A 17,901-nucleotide genomic window follows, 5' to 3' on the forward strand; every position below is an offset into this window, starting at 1 on the left:
GTTCCCTGAAGCAACTCTATGTGCTTATCGTTGCAGAAACACTTGGTCCCCACCAAGACATATTAAGCACCTCATTTTGCAGACTCTCAATTGACCATTATTGCAGGTGCCTTTATGTGCCTGAGTGATCACCCTGGCCCTGAAATCGGGGTTGTACTGGAGGTGGTGAACACTCGCACCTGCTTTTCACCTTGTAGGAATGAACTTGGCCACTTTCAGTAAGGCACAGATTTATCAAAGTCTTTACTCATTTTAAGTAGGACAGGTGTGCTGTAATATGCAGAACTAGATGTACTGAGGTCCTAATGTTAAAAAATAAGTAATACGCAAACCAGAAGGTTGTTTTAATGACAGACATCTGTCGAAGTTGTGCTAGTTTTGTATGTCTGTATATCGGTATGTCACACTACCTTTTTTATCTGTAAAGAACCACTTATTGTGATTCAACTCTCTAAGGAATTCTTTATCAGAAGTTAATATATTATCAGAATCTGAGGTACAAAGAGGCTCTGTCCTTTGTACTTCTATATGGCTTGTCACATGTTTTTACACATAGTGACTAGACTACTGCTTCTGAAACTGTGATGAAGCTTATTTAGAGTACACGAATGTGGTATCTATTCACCAGTCTCTATATCAAATTTACATTTCAGTGTTAAACTAAAACCTGAATCCTGTCAAGAAAAACAAAGTAGTTGATCAACAAACTTGTAAATGTACAGTTCTAATCAAATACCTTCTCAGGCGTTGTGATACCTCTATTATTTCTCAAGTAAATGCTGTGCTATCCTGTTAACTTTACTACTTGGTTATTGTTAGAATTTGTCAATTTCAAAACCTGAAGCTTCTTACGCAGCTTGAGAAAAAATCTAGCCCTTGGGGAGAATCAAGATGTTTTGTGTCCATTGGATGCTACTGCTAAAATGACATCAGCACAGTTTAGAAAACTGAATCCTTCAAATCAGAACATTTTCCATTTCCCCTAAGCACTCTGCTTTAAAAGAGAATCATTATCAAAATAACTTTTTTTTACAGAGAGGCATTAAAGTAATTTTGTTCATGTCTGCATTGCCATGGAGATATTAGTCTTGCACAAAAGAACAGCACTTCACCACAGAAACTTAAAAAGAACTGGAGCCATTCCTACTGTTGCTCCAGGCATGTGTCTTTCCATACAAATGAAGCTTATGCACAGAAAAGGACAGGAATCTTGTTCCAGTTCCTCTGAATGACTAACTGACCACAAGCTACTGTGTGACATCAAACGTGGGATAAGCTGTTGTCCTTCAATGTACAATTACAGTTCTGAAGATGTATTGACCTGACAAAGAACAAATATAAGAAGTCCCCTAAACTAATTGTACTTTGACAGTTTCTAAGTTTCTAGTTTATTTTTCTGAGGTTTATTTCCTGTTGCATTCAGCAAATGCTTAGCTGAGTACAGCACCTGGATCTTGTAACAGACCCAGGCTGCAATAGAACTACCTCATCTATACTTTCAAACAATTAATTAAATAGTGTATATACAGCACAGAAAATACAACGCATTATAGCTCATTCTGTAATTAAATAAAGCTACAGAATTGCATTTACCCATAACTCACTGTTATTAACTAGAGGACTCTGTTTTATCCCGTAAGGAGAGTTTTTGTGAATTTGCAAACCCCAGGACTGCCCGCACACCTACTACGTCTAAATTAATTTTAGCTGGCAACTTAAAATTTTCAGTGTTATAGAAACTGCTTGGGCAAAATCTAATAGCACCCTTCACTTTCACCTGTGACCTAAGTTGGCTGCTAAAGTATATTGGGGGGTAACGTGACATTTGGGTTTGCTGATGATAAAGACCTAATGCTTTGAGATATTGGCTTCATCAAGTTTGATTATGGGTACAAGAAAACCTCTTGCCTTGTGGCAGTGAGTTCATATTTCCATGGTTATATAAACCATGCATTGTAAATGTGTTGATGTCCATGACATTGACCAGGTGGTACTTTTGACTAGCATGCGCTGAAGAGATGCTCCAGGCTGTATCACTGGAAACTGGCAAATAACTAGTATCTGCATTGGCTATTGGTTTAGGTTCGTGTATTTGTGTAAGTTTCAATACTTAAATTACCGTTAGAGCCTAGAATTTATTAGCGACAAAAAATAGTACTTAAAAGTATCTAGTAGCCTAAATGCTGATTGTTCAGTTTGTTCAGTAACTTGTTCACAGTGTGCTCATGAAGTTTATTCAAAGCCTTCTGGCTTTGTTACAGAAGAGCGCACAGTGCCTGCTGTAGAAGACAGATTTTCTTTCATCAAGCAGAAAAAAAGGTAAAATACATAAATTGGAACAGAGATTGAATGATAACATTCAAGGTACCACACTTTACCAGTGGTTAGGGACCTCATTGACCAATCAGGTTAAAGGAAATCTCTTATCCAGTTTCTAATGTATATTTTAACCATGGTAATTACTGGTAATTGTTGCCTGGTAAATTCAAATGCATTACGTAATTTAAAGATGCAAAAACTGTAAAAATATGTAATATGTAAAGCTACATTTAAACGGATTAAAAAAATGATTTATTATCCACTTTTAGCTTTTGAAGGGCAGGGGCACTTGTCATACTATCGTCACAGCTGGAGTTCAGTGGTTCAAGAGCGATACAGAAACAGTGTTGAACCAGCTATGTAGCCAGTGCGGTTGGCGATGTGGAGAAAACTAGGTTGCAACTATATACTTGACCTAGAAAGCAATTATATATTTTGAACCCACAAAGCACAGGCAGAAACTGCATAACATATTTGTACACACCACCTCTCAGTCCACTATAATTTTATTTTGATCTTGCAAGTAACACCTTTCCAATGAGTTTTTAAACTGCTGTCTGTTTTATATCTTGATCTAACCCTCCTACTGTGCACTGGACTTGCCTGACCTATGCACTGCCTCACTGGATCTTCAGCTGTTGCACTAGTCCTCTAGCAATATGTCATTGTAGATGTAACTTGCTGTTATCCTAACTTGTTGCATCATATTTCATATTGTATTTTAGTAGCATTCTTTGCCCTTATTGTAAACTGTACTGTATTTAAATGTTAGTCTTGCATTGTAACCCTCTACTGCCCTGTAAAGGCGTCTGTCAAATAAATCAATACAATAAAAAAAACTGAGTTCGTCTTTTGTTGAAAGCAAGGCTGTACCCAGTTTAAGTCATAGATCACAGGGTCTATGTATGTAAACACTGTTTTATATATTCCCTTCGATTAGATTTGTTTTTAGATTTTATTTTCTTTTGAGTGGTAAGAATTACTCTTTACTGCATTTTTGATAAAGTTGTGTGTTGTTACTGGTGGAAAGGTGAGCCACCCTGCACATTGCTGTATGTTACAAAACTTGTTAATAGATCAGGCTCTATCTCTGTCTTTCTCCAGGTGTTGTGCCTTCAGGATTTCTTTGGAGAAGACGATATTTTTATTGCGTGCGGACCAGAGAAGTTCCGCTATCAGGATGACTTCCTTCTTGATGAAAGTGGTAAGCCTGTCTGTATACATCTGGGAGAGCTCCCAAATTATTAGTTTTCCTCACTCCCAAATTATATAACATTATTTTTTGCATATAAAATTATAAATTGGGAGCAATCCACAATTAGAATTTGGGAGTGATGACAATTTTAAAATTGGGAATGTTTCGGTGGGAAACCTACAATATAAAACACATTCTTTCAAACTAAAATCTAATTTTGTTGTAGGGCTGCCGAGTGGCACATCCAGTAAAGGCGCTTCGCTTGGAGTGCAGGATGCACCCTATAGCCTGGAGATCGCAGGTTCGAATCGAGGCTATGTTATTGCCAACCCTGACCAGGGTTCCTCGGGGGCGGGCACAATTGGCCTAGCACCGCCCGGGTAGGTAGTGCTTAGGTCGGCAGGGGAATCCACGGTTCACTGCGCACCAGCGACCCCTGTGGCCGATAGTGCACCCGCTGTTCTGCAGTGGAGCCATCGGATCTGAGTTGTCCTCCGGCACTATAGGTCTGGTGGCCTCGCTTTGGATCTGCAGCGTGAAAAATGATGGATTGGCAGGAGCGCGTTTCGGAGGACGCGTGTTCTAGCCTCCGTTTCCCAAGTCGCCAGGGGGTTGCAGCAGTGAACCGGGATACAAATAACAACAGGGCATTCCAAACTGGGGAGAAAACCGTTACGACTACCACATTTTTAAAAAAGAAAAAAAAAACTAATTTTCAAAAAAATTGGTGTAATAGTTTCATTATAAATTCAGTTCAGTTTTTTGATAAATGTGTGTTTCAGTTGCTTCCTGTAACCAGGCCTGAGAGTACAGTGGGCACACCTGCTGTCTCTGCAATAAACACTTATTGGCAAGCTCTCAAACAGCTGTCTTCCCACGCCTGAATTCTTCATGACTGAGCGATGTTGCAGAGGGACACTTTGTTCTTCAGAACTTTGCTCTTGTCCGCCCCCTTTTCTCGCACCATATGGCTCTTTAGAAGAAAGCATCTTAAAGCTCTTTCTCATCCGTCCTCACCTTCTCACCTTGCCTCCTCTTGAACAACTACACCTGTCAGTAGCAACAGTGGATATGCATGTCCTGCATACAGCTTAGTTTAAATTACAGTGTTACAAAACATCTAGAACTTCAAACTCTCAATCAAAATATATGGCAAGGCTTATGAGAAACTAAACCATTTCTGTGAGTGCACTGATTATTGTGATGGTGTTATTATATCAGTAAGGAAGGGACATCGCCTTACTCTGTAGTAAGTGTTACAGACCACCCTAAAGTTTTTAAAAGAAATGCATTACTTTACCTTTGCTCCATCCATTGTTGCCCATATCACAGCTGTATATTTAAACATAATCCTGTTTACAAATCAGCTGGAAATACCTTTCTAATTTTTTACTCAAGAGCTTTGTCCAGGAGAGAGTGAACGCACTCATGTATACACTATGATGCTTTTCTTTCTCCTGGTGCACAGTCTCACAAGTAAAAGTTGAGAAATATATTCCTTAGACAATTGATGACTGTAACAGGGAGAGATCTGTGCTGACTCTGCTGGCGTGTTCACGGGCTGCAGGAAGAGGGCGGCAGTCACCCAACAACCGCCTGTGAGTCATGGCAGTGACACGGGGAGGTGGGAAAGTGTGTGTGTGGACTTTCCCCCTCTCTGAATGGCTGAGAGGCGGGTCTTGGGTGATTGTCGGTCCTATAAAATAACGCTCTGTTGTTTCCTCAGGTCTGCCCACTTAGACGCGCTAAGAGTGCGGAAGCTTTGATTCGGGACCAGGAATCAGCCGGGAGAAAAATAAAGAATCACAGTGAGACAGAGAGAGAGAGCGGAGAATCCTTGGGCAGACCCCGGCGTGTTGTGAAAGAGCAGGCTAGATAGCCGATAGAGTAGGACGGTGATCCGGGTCGTGCGGGTAGCGGCGACCGGGATAACGCTGCCGAGTGCAGCACCTTTTATTTGTAGTTTTATTACTGTTTTATTTTCCCTTGTTCTTTTCGCCTTCTGTTTTCATTATTATTTCTTTGAGCACCTGCGAGTGCATTTGCTGTTTGTGTACCAGCTGTGGTATTTCCGTGGTGCTGTCTATCATCGTTGATAGGCAGCCCACAGTCAACAGTGCCCTCTACCGGAGAAAAACAAGAACTGATCTAAAATAAAACTGGGCACCTGTGTGGTGTTTTCAAGTACACCTGTCTGTCTCCTAGTCAGTGAATTACCCACACCCCTTCCACACGTGGCCACAGCACCACAGAAATACCACAGCTGGAACAGAAGGCGAAAAGAACAAGGGAAAATAAAACAGTAATAAAACTACAAATAAAAGGTGCTGCACTCGGCAGCGTTATCCCGGTCGTCGCTACCCGCACGACCCGGATCACCGTCCTACTCTATCGGCTATCTAGCCTGCTCTTTCACAACACGCCGGGGTCTGCCCAAGGATTCTCCGCTCTCTCTCTCTGTCTCACTGTGATTCTTTATTTTTCTCCCGGCTGATTCCTGGTCCCGAATCAAAGCTTCCGCACTCTTAGCGCGTCTAAGTGGGCAGACCTGAGGAAACAACAGAGCGTTATTTTATAGGACCAACAATCATCAAAGACCCGCCTCTCAGCCATTCAGAAAGGGGGAAAGTCCACACACACACTTTCCCACCTCCCCGTCTCACTGCCATGACTCACAGGCGGTTGTTGGGCGACTGCCGCCCTCTTCCTGCAGCCCGTGAACACGCCAGCAGAGTCAGCACAGATCTCTCCCTGTTACAATGACCCATGATTTCAAATATCAAAGTCATGAGTCAAAACTGGTATTGTGTTTAAAAATATATTGATAAGATACATACAACACCAGACAGGGCTTTTTGTAACCACTGCCTGGTGTTCTGTAACACTCATAAGGAAGTTAAATGAGTTTTTTCTTCCTTATTGATATTGATATTATGGCAACTGAAGGCCATAATATCAATAAATATATTACTGATTTACTTTTTTTATAGAATCTATGAAGCTCCACTGGTGGGCTACAGTACTTGACCCAGTTGACCCTATTTTCACTACACTCATAACCACCAAAAGAAAGCAAGCCCTAATATTTTTATATAAGCCAGAATGGTGTGCCCGATACAGAACAGTGTGTTGTAAGACAGAGGAAATATTGCGGTTTACCTTTTTAGAATGTGACCATCAACCCAGAAAAGGGGTTAGCAGATATGTTCCTATAGTGCAGTACCATTCTGGGTCTAATAGGTAGAAATAAATGATTTATTGATTTATGATTACAGTAGGTCAGGGGGTTGGTGGTCGAATGTCATAGTTAAGGACACAAAGTCGTGGACTGTTGACATATTGGAATAAGGCCCAGGACTTCTCAATTCAACAATTAGTTGCACAAGGACTGTTCAGTAATTAAGGGCGTAATTGAACTAGGATTGTTCAGTTCAGTAATTAAGGGCGTAGATGCACAAGGACGGTTCAGTTCATTAATTAAGGGCGTAGTTGCAACAAAACCTGGGGCTAATTAAAAGAGCCACTAAGAAGTACTGCTGACCTTGAGTCAAAAAAGCAAGAGAACAAGGACACTCCATTAGGGTTAACCAGTCTGTTATATAAAAATTAGACTTCCATATTACACTAAAAAGGCAACACAATGTTTTCTAGAAGAGCACATTCTTTAATGATGTGTTCAGCAATAAACAGATAAATGTATTAGGACTTTTTATTTAGAGCAATCCAAAAGTTATTCCAGGTTGAATTAGCTCTAGGACTAATGTTGCTGTTGTTCAATACCTTTTTAATCTTACATTTACGTAACTACAAATCTTCCAAGCTTGCATACTTTCATGCCATGAAAGAACAGCCACAATAGTCTTCCAAAATGTTTTGGTTTTTATGCAGAGCTTTAAAATATCATTCCGCCTACATAAATTAGCACGGCAGATCACTGTGACGTTAATGTTTGTTTCTAATGCAGGCATTTAAAATGCTTTGTTTCCATTGATCATTCAGAAGCAACAGTTGACGTGCAGATAATCCTGTGAAGTTTGTGTGCGGTACAAATTAAATACCTCATAATCAGATGGCTTTCAAGTATGACCATGTTACTGAAAATAAAGTATATTGCTGGTGTTTTCTAGGCCTGGCATTTTAATGAAAAAAGTTACTTGATGCATTTCTTTTGGATCTGCTAGCTGTATGTTTTGAGAATCGATTTTAATTGTCCTAATTTATTGTGTGTCCTGGTGTACTCCCATTAACCTGCAATGCACAGCTTTACTTTAGTTGTCAGAGGCACTGTGCTCCTGAATATGTCATTGACAGCAGTGGTTCACTAATTTAAGTTAATTGCTTGTCTTAAGTGACAGTTGCATGAAACCGTGTTCTGCGCTTAATGATCCGAGTACAGTAGTAAACAGGGGATTGCTTCTTTAAAAAATTCAGTATAATTAATGGTGGTCTCTAATTGGGTCAAGGAGTTGTCGAGGGATTCGATTGGTTCCCAACTCCTAAGGCTACACCTTCTTCCACAAAGATGACGGTTGTAGTCAGCTTGTTTACCGTTTTGATCTGTCTGCTATTTCTTAAGGAATCGTTGCAAAGATTGTTGCATGTTCAGTAGACTTACCTGGAAGCAGTAAAGATGGCAACATTTTAGAGCATTGTGCTTCAATTCAGTACTTGACATTTTTACATGTGCACAGCAAAGACTTTGCTAGGTAACCCTTAAATCCCTAAATCCCTTAAACCCTTAAATCATCTAGCCAGTCTTGCAGCAGTTGGAAAAGTAGGGAGCCAATTTATAGAAGGATACGACTTAACTTAAGATGCAGTTTCCTCATTAATCTAAATATAAAAAAACAGACACTAATGGACTGCACAATTTGTACAGATACTGCAAAAAATCTGATCTCTGCTTTGATCTTGATTGATCATTACTCATAAAATAACAGATTTACTCATGATGAAATGAGAAATAGTAGAGAGTTAATTGGCACAGATGAATAATGCACATTAAGTTACCTTGGTTCTTCCTGTCCAGGCCTCTGTTTCAGCCAGGTTACTGGTAATTATAACATTGAACAAATGAACCCTCTGACAGGGTAGGGTGGTCAATATTTCAACATAGACGTGCGTGTCTTCGTCAGGTTCATGAGTTCAGTGGCGACAGTATTTTGAGCCACATGGTTTAGACCATTAAAATAGACCCATTTGTTTTGTGTCTTTGTAAAAAAAGGAAAATGAAAGATGTTTAAATTTGTCAGGATAAAGAAACACATCCTTGCGTTTCCTCTTCTCCCAGTCTGAAAGAAATGTATAATGATGAACCTGAATCTTGTTTCATCTTTCTTTATGAGCTGTGATTTAGTGCAGTGGTTTTTCATACCCCCAGCAGTCCAGGGTTTTGCTTCAACAAATATTTGCTTAAAACACTGCATTTGTTTCTAATACAAGACGTAACTAGCAGACAGCCTCTTAGAAGTTAACTGTAACTGTGTAACTAAAGTGATCGCAATTGATCACCAAACTGCAATAGCAAACACTACCGTTATCGATCGCAATTGATCACCAAATATATATATATATATATATATATATATATATATATCTATAATATATATAATAATATATATATATATAGCATGGATCAGTCTAACTCTACTGTTGCCAAATGAAAAAAAAAACCTGCTAATCTTTCTAGCACCGCAAGCATTTGTATAAAATGTGTTTCAATTTTCCGCTGGCTCAGCCCAGTCGCTTTGGAGCGCGTCTTTCATGTGGAAATGGCACCAGACCAGCAGTTCTTTTTTGTTGCCTTTCGCTGTGACTCCTCAAGCTAAGAAATGCATCCAGTGTCAGGAGGCTTTGGAATGTGGGCTGTTGATCTTACCTGTTCTCTTCACTTCGGCCATGTGTAGAGTTTAAAGTGTTCCGTGAAGGTATTGCTTTAACTAGCCGCGGGTGTGTGGCAGAAATATTCAATCAGGAGTTAAGTTGACTGTTTGATCTGAATCAAAGAATTGCAGTAGCTCACACTTATCCGGTCCCATCATTGGAGGTTTGGAGGGTTTGTCCTTCTACTGTTCTTACCCAAGGGTAAACTCAAATGATTTATCTTTCTTCTTTTACAGAATGTAGAGTGGTGAAATCTACTTCATACAATAAAATAGCGATGGTGCCAGGCAGGAGTACTGCTAAGAGCCCGGGCTCCTCAAGACGTAGCAAGTCCCCAGCTTCTACTGGCTCAGGTAAGAAACATTAACGCTTGGACTTATATGAATGTCTTAGTTTTTTGTCCTTTTTTAAAAATGATAAATCTACTTTTAAAATGTGTGTTTAATGAACACCAGGAATCTCATTAGAAATGTAAAAAAACAGCTTTAGACAAAGTGTTAATGCTGCGGCGAAATGCATTCACCTGGTGTTGAAATATCATTAAAGAATGACAAAAGCGTTATTTAAATAAACGTTTCATTTCCTTTCATAGCTTGTTAAGCTTTAAGTGCCATACCATGCATTCCAGATGGGGAAGTGCTGTAATTTTCCATTGGCAGAAGTCGGCCCTTTCAGTCAGAATTAATTAATGGCCTACTTTGAATAGCCTCTTCCCAGGTTTAATGCTTTTCAGCCTGTTTTCTCCTACTTCTATCTGTGTCCTGAACAGCAGGTTTTAGTAGAGCGAACGCAATTAAGTTTGTTTAGACCCTGTCGAAGTGTAGGCCCCTAAACATGTTAACAGTGTCAGAAAAGTGATATCTTTGGAATACCATTGTAATACCAGTGTCTTGTTACTATGTTGATGCATTGGCATACAGTAGTAGTGTACTGTATGTTGGTTCAAAGTAATTATACCCGTGTCCCTTTGCTACCATTTACCAAGTACAGACACATTAGAATCATGTTTAACCTAAATCTGGTAAACCAAAATCTGAAGGGCTCATTTGAAGAATACTGTTATTGAAAATCAAATATGTAATGAAACTGTGTAGTGTTCAGGGGCTTTTTTTTTGTATACCTAGTTTACCCATATCAGTTTCATAGTAAGCACCAAATTAATATATTTAATTCAATCATTTTAATTAGCAAGCCCCCTAAAACCCAAATCTGAGCAAAAGCTTTACATTTTAAATTTAAAAAAAAAAGTATTTGCCCCCCTGTGAGAATTGCTGTCAAAAGAAGTGGAGTGCTGAGTACTTATGCAAGAAAAACACATCATGGTTGTCATAGAAACCAGGAAGGTGCTTTTGTATGGAACAAGCTCAAATAGTGTCCATATATGGTTGTCACTTCCTGATCAAACAGTGCTGGGCCTAACAAGTTTGGTGTCTGCTGTGTTCCAGAAGCTCTGCCTTACAGAATCCCATTTATTCTCTTGTGTGCAATTGAGTTACATTTTCATTGTTATTGCAGAATAGAATAAAAAAATGGCTTTGATTGCGGACACGATGGACACATGACATATCTAGTATAGATGACATTTGCTACAATAACTATAGTTTAATTCAGAATGGTACACACATTCATCTGTGTTGCAGCATATTGAAGTTGAGCTGTGGTACAAGAAGTAATACTGCTGCAAAATTATGGCTGCAAATATTCCATGTTTGTTATGCAGGTACCCATTAGCATTTTGCTAAATGGAAAGTGCGTCCTACTTCTGCAGTAAATATATATATATATTTTTTTATTTTGAGCTTAAATGAGCAGCTATTTTCCTCCACTTCACTGAAAAATATTAATAAAAAAAGATATACCCTATTGAGCTGGGGTAATATATGTACTTTACTATCTATAATGTCTGCTTCATCTTTCTTTGCATTTGGATTTAAATATGGCTAGAGACAACCCAAAGGGTATAGTTGCAGCACAGATTGAAAATGGATTATTATTTTAACCTCTACATGTTAACTGGTATATTTGCGCTCACATTTCCTTTAGTTTCTCTGATACAAACGGTGTGTAATTAAAATATACATTGGGTGACCAGACGTCCCGGTTTAGCCGGGACAGTCCCGCTCTTCCATGAAAGGTCCCGGTGTCCCGATATTTTGCTCAAAATCTATAAAAGTTCCGGTTTTCAGACACTTCTTGTAGCTCAACACACTCTAAATATCTCAGCTTTTGTCAAAATAACATAAACAACCGCTTTTAGTTGATGGCACCTGCAGGGAAAATAAAATACAATTAAAAAAAACAAGGTACCGGGGTTATTTTTATAAAATGTTTAACACAGGTGTACGTGCTTATTCCTCAGTGTGCCAGGCGTTGTCATTTAGTTTATATTCGCTATGAATCTGTGTGTAATACGGTAGTTTCAGTCCTGTCTGGATTGAGCCCAGACACTAGGCAGAGCAGCGAGAGGTTGCAAGCATCCCAATCCACCAGGTTAAACCACACCAACAACATCAATAAATAGAGCCTGATTTATTATTATTATTATTATTATTATTATTATTATTATTATTATTATTATTATTATTATTATTATTGAACTCAATATAAAATTAAGCAATACGTGTAACACAACATGGCTACTTAAACTAAATTAGCCACAAATTATACATGTAATGTACTGAAATTAGCTAGCTGCTTAAAGATATTACTAAGTGAGAGGATGGCTATTTAAGCAAACATTAAAATAGCCTATATTTGAATGATTTAATTAGTCTTATCAGTTATTTAACAGTGTGTCCTGGTTTGGAGCATTGAAAATGTGGTCACCCTAAATATACATGCAGTAAGATCATAGATTTGAAATCAATGAGAATTATTTTAACATTAGCTTTTATTATGTTACATTAGCTAAGATATGAGAGTCACATAATTACAAACAGTGGTACAATAATAAAATATCTAACATTAATATGCTTAAGGCAGTTTGAAAATGTTATATATACTGTATATAAACAGATTAGGAAGGTTGACAGATACATGGTTTATTAAATAAAGCTATGAACATATGAGGGATTGTTTTAGATGAGAAGTGAACATATCTTGCAGCGTTTTAATTAAATTCAATTTTATCTGTTGTAGATTTGCTATAATAAATATACATACACGAACTATAGGACTCATAGCATTTTAAAAATCCATTCAGAATGTTTGTCATTCAGATATACGTTGTACCATTTTTAAAACATGTCATGCCATTTCTGTTTTAAGGAGACTGTGCAGTCATGGTGTTTCAGAGCCACATTGCTGCTCACGCAATCACAGGTTTAGCCCTGCGTGCTCTGGAATTTAATAGTGTGAAAACCACACACTACTGAGAGTGTAGGAATGAAACACTAAAGGGAGCAAGCAGCAGCAGTCATCAATTTTGTGTTTAATCCCAGTTAGGCTCAAGCGTATAAAGCATCTGCGTCAGAATCATCTGCGCCAGAATTGTAGAGAAATCCATGATTCATTTTTATATAGCATCTGATCCAGACTAAAACAACTTGAGAATGAGGATTATTACAGACATTGTAAACACTTGAATTGATGAGGGTCTATGGCCAGTGGTGTGGTGAGGCCGGAGGGACCAGAGCATCGCTCCGGTACTTTTTTTCCTCGATCCCGGCCACTTCGTTGGGTGCATAGCCTCATATTAACCGCAGACAGGTCACAGTGCAAACGCCTCAGTCACACAGCATCGGAATCTCTGAGTGATGTATTAAACGAATGGCATTTGAACAGCAAAGTTAAGTGCCTTTCTCTCTGATTCCTGTTAGGAACTGAAGCTGCACATCTGTTTATATGTTGTTATTAATAGCCTGTTTACCAGTAATTTAATTAATACCTACCAAACCTAATGTAACAACTACTGTGCCGTCTCTATTGAAGTATGTCGAATCTGATGTGTTGCACTTCATGACAGCAGGGAGGTGCAGATTTTATGTAGAATATTTATATAGATTATATTTGCATTAGAAAGGCATCAGGGATTTCAGGAACTATTTACACAAACGTGTGCAAAACAAGTGTCCTGAATCCTGAATCCTGAATACCAAAGCTGCTCTTTGAACCTGTGACGCAGTCGTGGCCCCGTCCCTAAGGGAACAACAGGTCTGTGCTCACAGGTCTCAGCGCCGTTTTTTCCTTTCAAGACTGACCTGACAGAGAGCCTTGTTCAGATAAGTACAATTGTTGCTTATACAGTATCTGAATATATTTCACAGTTTATGTGTTTTTTACACATTTTGTTTGTGATATTATGCGAATCACTGTAATAGCTTTTTTCTATTTACGTGTATTTGTGTGCACTACAGCCTGTTGCTAATTCTATCCAGCTGCGGCCCTGTGCCCCGCATGAAGCCAGTGGCTCGAATCGCTCCTTCCCAGGGTTGGCTGACTTTGTGCTCTCCCCCCAGGGTGCATAGTTTCGGCTATGTGGCCGAGGCATCCGTTATATGCCTTCCCACCGCTCACACTGCTCCTGCTGTGTCTGTAGAAAATCAGGCAGGACTGGGCCAAGGTGCTCCTAGTAGCCCCCCTATTGGCCCAGGAGGATCTGGTTTTCAACCCTGATGCAGCTCCTGAGCAGCCAGTCGTGGAGACTGCCGACATGCCACGACTTGCTCAGTCAGGCACAGGAGATCTTATGGCATCCCGACCCATGACCCCTGAAAGGCTGCATTTGAGCCATCTGGGGGTTTCAAACGGTTATTGACACCCTGCAGAATGTCAGAGCAGCGTTCACACGTTCCCAGTATGGGTACAAGTGGGGTGTCTTTCCGGCGTGGTGTCTGCCTCGTGGGTTCAACCCCACAATTTGTCCCATGGCAGTAATACTGCAATTTTTTGCAGGATCTGTTTGACATTGGGAAATCCCCCTCACTTTTGAGCTCACTTCCTGGTGGGACAATTTTTTAAAGGGGCTCGGCAGCTTCAGCCACCTATGAAGGATATTGTTCCTCACTGGAGGCTAAAAATGGTGCTTAATGCACTCATAAAGCCTCCATTTGAACCCCTACATTTAGCTGAGCTGAAATGTGTATCATTTAAATCAGCTTTCTAGTTTGCTATCAAAGCAGGTGAGTGAGATGCAGGCATTCTCTGTTGCAAAAGCCTGCTTAATTGTTACAGAGGCCATGACAATGGTCACACTCCGCACCAATCCTGCCTTCTTGTCAACCAGTCTCTATATACTATGTTCAGGCCCTGGCGTACTATGTTGACAGGATGACAGTTTTGGACTGCATATGAACTGCCCTATGGAATGCGTCACTGCTCATTCTACCAAGAGCCTTGCAACTTATTGGGTTTATTCCAGGGTGCATCTGTAAAGGACTTATGCAATGCAGCAGTGTGGGCTACTCCCCATACCTTAACTAGGTTCTAGAGACTGAATGTCGTGGATCCTCAAAGTACTGGTTTTGGGACTAGTGTTAAGTGCAGCTTCCCCCTCGACCTAAACAACACAGCTATAGAGGGGCCACGACAGTCTTTCTTTTCACTCTGATACATTCAAAAAGCGACAGTCTAAAGATCCCTAAGGCAGCTGCTGAGAGTGACCTTACCTCTTCAATGACTTGAGGATCTGCATGCACCGGTCAACACATGGACTTGGTATTCTGTACAATAGCCCAAACCCCCTGCTACTGCTATAGTAGGGCTTCATTAAGACGGTTTACTGCTTTTATGTGATTGCTGAGCCTTGTGCCTTTGCTCTTTTTTCATCACTTCTCTTCCCTTAAGGTCTCTCAGGGTATTTGTTTCTTAGTTTCCAAAAAAAAAAAAAAGAAGTAAATGCTATGACTCAGTGCTAAAGAAACAGAGAGAAAATCCATGTTATTACTTTTATTTTTTTATAGTTGTAATCCACTAGGCCTCACAAAACTCATTTTTCAACACTTTCTCAATATCTCAAGGATATTGTTAATTACATTTCTAGTAATCTAGCGCTTGCTGTTAGATGGAATTACAAGCTGTGGCAGAGGATCCAATTATTCATTGCTATCATAAAATAATCATAAAAGATAATTCACTGTAAGTCACGTAGATAGGATTAATGTGAACACAAACATATGAACACAAAGTAATGATGTTAACAAACCCTGGTCCAGTTACCAGGGTAAAAGTGCTGCAGTTCCTGGCCATGAACAAAAGGCTTAATTCTAAGCATATTGAAAAGAGTACAGGTTGACAGATAGATCTGGTAATGGGGTATCTGAGGACGCATCTACAGTGGCTTGCGAAAGTATTGACCCCCCCTTGGCATTTTTCCTATATTGTTGCCTTACAACCTGGAATTAAAATTGATTTTTATTTGGATTTCATGTAATGGACATACACAAAATAGTTCAAATTGGTGAAGTGAAATGAAAAAAATGACTTGTTTAAAAAATTCTAAAAAATAAATAACAGAAAAGTGGTGCGTGCATATGTATTCACCCCCTTTGCTATTAAGCCTCTAAATAAGATCTGGTGCAACCAATTACCTTCAGAAGTCACGTAATTAGTTAAATAAAGTCCACCTGTGTGCAATCTAAGTGTCACATGATCTGTCACATGATCTCAGTATATATACACCTGTTCTGAAAGGCCCCAGAGTCTGCAACACCACTAAGCAAGGGGCGCCACCAAGCAAGCGGCACCATGAAGACCAAGGAGCTCTCCAAACAGGTCAGGGACAAAGTTGTGGAGAAGTACAGATCAGGGTTGGGTTATAAAAAAATATCTGAAACTTTGAACATCCCACGGAGCACCATTAAAGCCATTATTAAAAAATGGAAAGAACATGGCACCACAACAAACCTGGCAAGAGAGGGACGCCCACCAAAACTCACGGACCAGGCAAGGAGGGCATTAATCAGAGAGGCAACAAAGAGACCAAAGTTAACAAGAAGGAGCTGCAAAGCTCCACAGCGGAGATTGAAGTATCTGTCCATAGGACCACTTTAAGCCGTACACTCCACAGAGCTGGGCTTTACGGAAGAGTGGCCAGAAAAAAGCCATTGCATAAAGAAAAAAATAAGCAAACACGTTTGGTGTTCGCCAAAAGGCAGGTGGGAGACTCCCCAAACATATGGAAGAAGGTACTCTGGTCAGATGAGACTAAAATTTAGCTTTTTGGCCATCAAGGAAAACACTTTGTCTTGCGCAAACCCAACACCTCTCATCACCCCGAGAACACCATCCCCACAGTGAAGCATGGTGGTGGCACCATCATGCTTTGGGGGTGTTTTTCATCGGCAGGGACTGGGAAACTGGTCAGAGTTGAAGGAGTGATGGATGGCGCTAAATACAGGGAAATTCTTGCGGGAAACCTGTTTCAGTCTTCCAGAGATTTGAGACTGGGACGGAGGTTCACCTTCCAGCAGGACAATGACCCTAAGCATACTGCTAAAGCAACACTTGAGTGGTTTAAGGGGAAACATTTAAATGTCTTGGAATGGCCTAGTCAAAGCCCAGACCTCAATCCAATTGAGAATCTGTGGTATGACTTAAAGATTGCTGTACACTAGCGGAAACCATCCAAGTTGAAGGAGCTGGAGCAGTTTTGCCTTGAAGAATGGGCAAATATCCCAGTGGCTAGATGTGCCAAGCTTATAGATACATACCCCAAGAGACTTGCAGCTGTAATCGCTGCAAAAGGTGGCTCTACAAAGTATTGACTTTGGGGGGGGGTGAATACTTATGCACACTCAAGTTTTCTGTTTTTTTGTCTTATTTCTTGTTTGTTTCAAAATAAAAAATATTTTGCATCTTCAAAGTGGTAGGCATGTTGTGTAAATCAAATGATACAAACCCCCCAAAAATCCATTTTAATTCCAGGTTGTAAGGCAACAAAATAGGAGAAATGCCAAGGGGGGTCAATACTTTTGCAAGCCACTGTAGACTGTGTAATCAAAGTGAATGAGATGAAAGCATGTAGCATAGCCAAAGAATACAAATCAAGATGAATCAAATTAAGTTCTCAGATCAAAAATATTAACATCCGCTAAGTTTGATGGGCTGTGTTTGTAACAAGGCGGAGGCTGGGTGCGACGGCGACCCGCACACTGCAAGCTTCTTAACCACTATGCAAAAGGGATTTTCTGCATTCATAGTTATAGAGCTTTTAACCTCATCTCACCGACAGGGGACAGAATCTGTAACGGCAGTGCATAAGCCATATAGTTTAAGGTAAGAATTTTGTAGCCCTGCTATATGGGAAAAATTAATCCATTTGAAATGTCCTTTAAATAACCTTTTTAATAATATTTTCCTATTGTTTTTACACAACAGTTTATTGTACACAAAGAAGGTGCAAATTCATACATTTCTTGAAATTAATTAGATACGTTGTGGCAGGGCAGGAGAAAAGCACTGCACAAATGTTTGTTTATTTGTTTTAGAACGGGTTACACACCCCCCCCCCCCCCCCCCCCCCCCCGTGTGTAGTGTATAATTTCTATGTATTTCGTATTATTAGG

At 39.9% G+C, this 17,901-nt stretch overlaps 1 protein-coding gene across 4 annotated transcripts in view; it reads left to right on the forward strand.

Moving 5' to 3' along the window:
- Window positions 1–17,901, forward strand: part of dclk1a (doublecortin-like kinase 1a) — a 94,794-nt gene that overhangs the window by 46,231 nt on the left and 30,662 nt on the right. For 3 of the 4 annotated variants that reach the window (XM_041260295.1, XM_041260294.1, XM_041260296.1), the window contains exons 4-5: window positions 3,424–3,523; window positions 9,634–9,750. In XM_041260295.1, coding sequence (XP_041116229.1) covers window positions 3,424–3,523; window positions 9,634–9,750 — 217 coding nt within the window. Of the gene's footprint in view, window positions 1–3,423; window positions 3,524–9,338; window positions 9,442–9,633; window positions 9,751–17,901 lie in introns of those variants that run through there. The other variant, XM_041260297.1, reaches the window with a different exon arrangement.

This window comes from Polyodon spathula, chromosome 9 (assembly GCF_017654505.1).
Source record: "Polyodon spathula isolate WHYD16114869_AA chromosome 9, ASM1765450v1, whole genome shotgun sequence".
NCBI classification, from domain to species: domain Eukaryota; kingdom Metazoa; phylum Chordata; class Actinopteri; order Acipenseriformes; family Polyodontidae; genus Polyodon; species Polyodon spathula.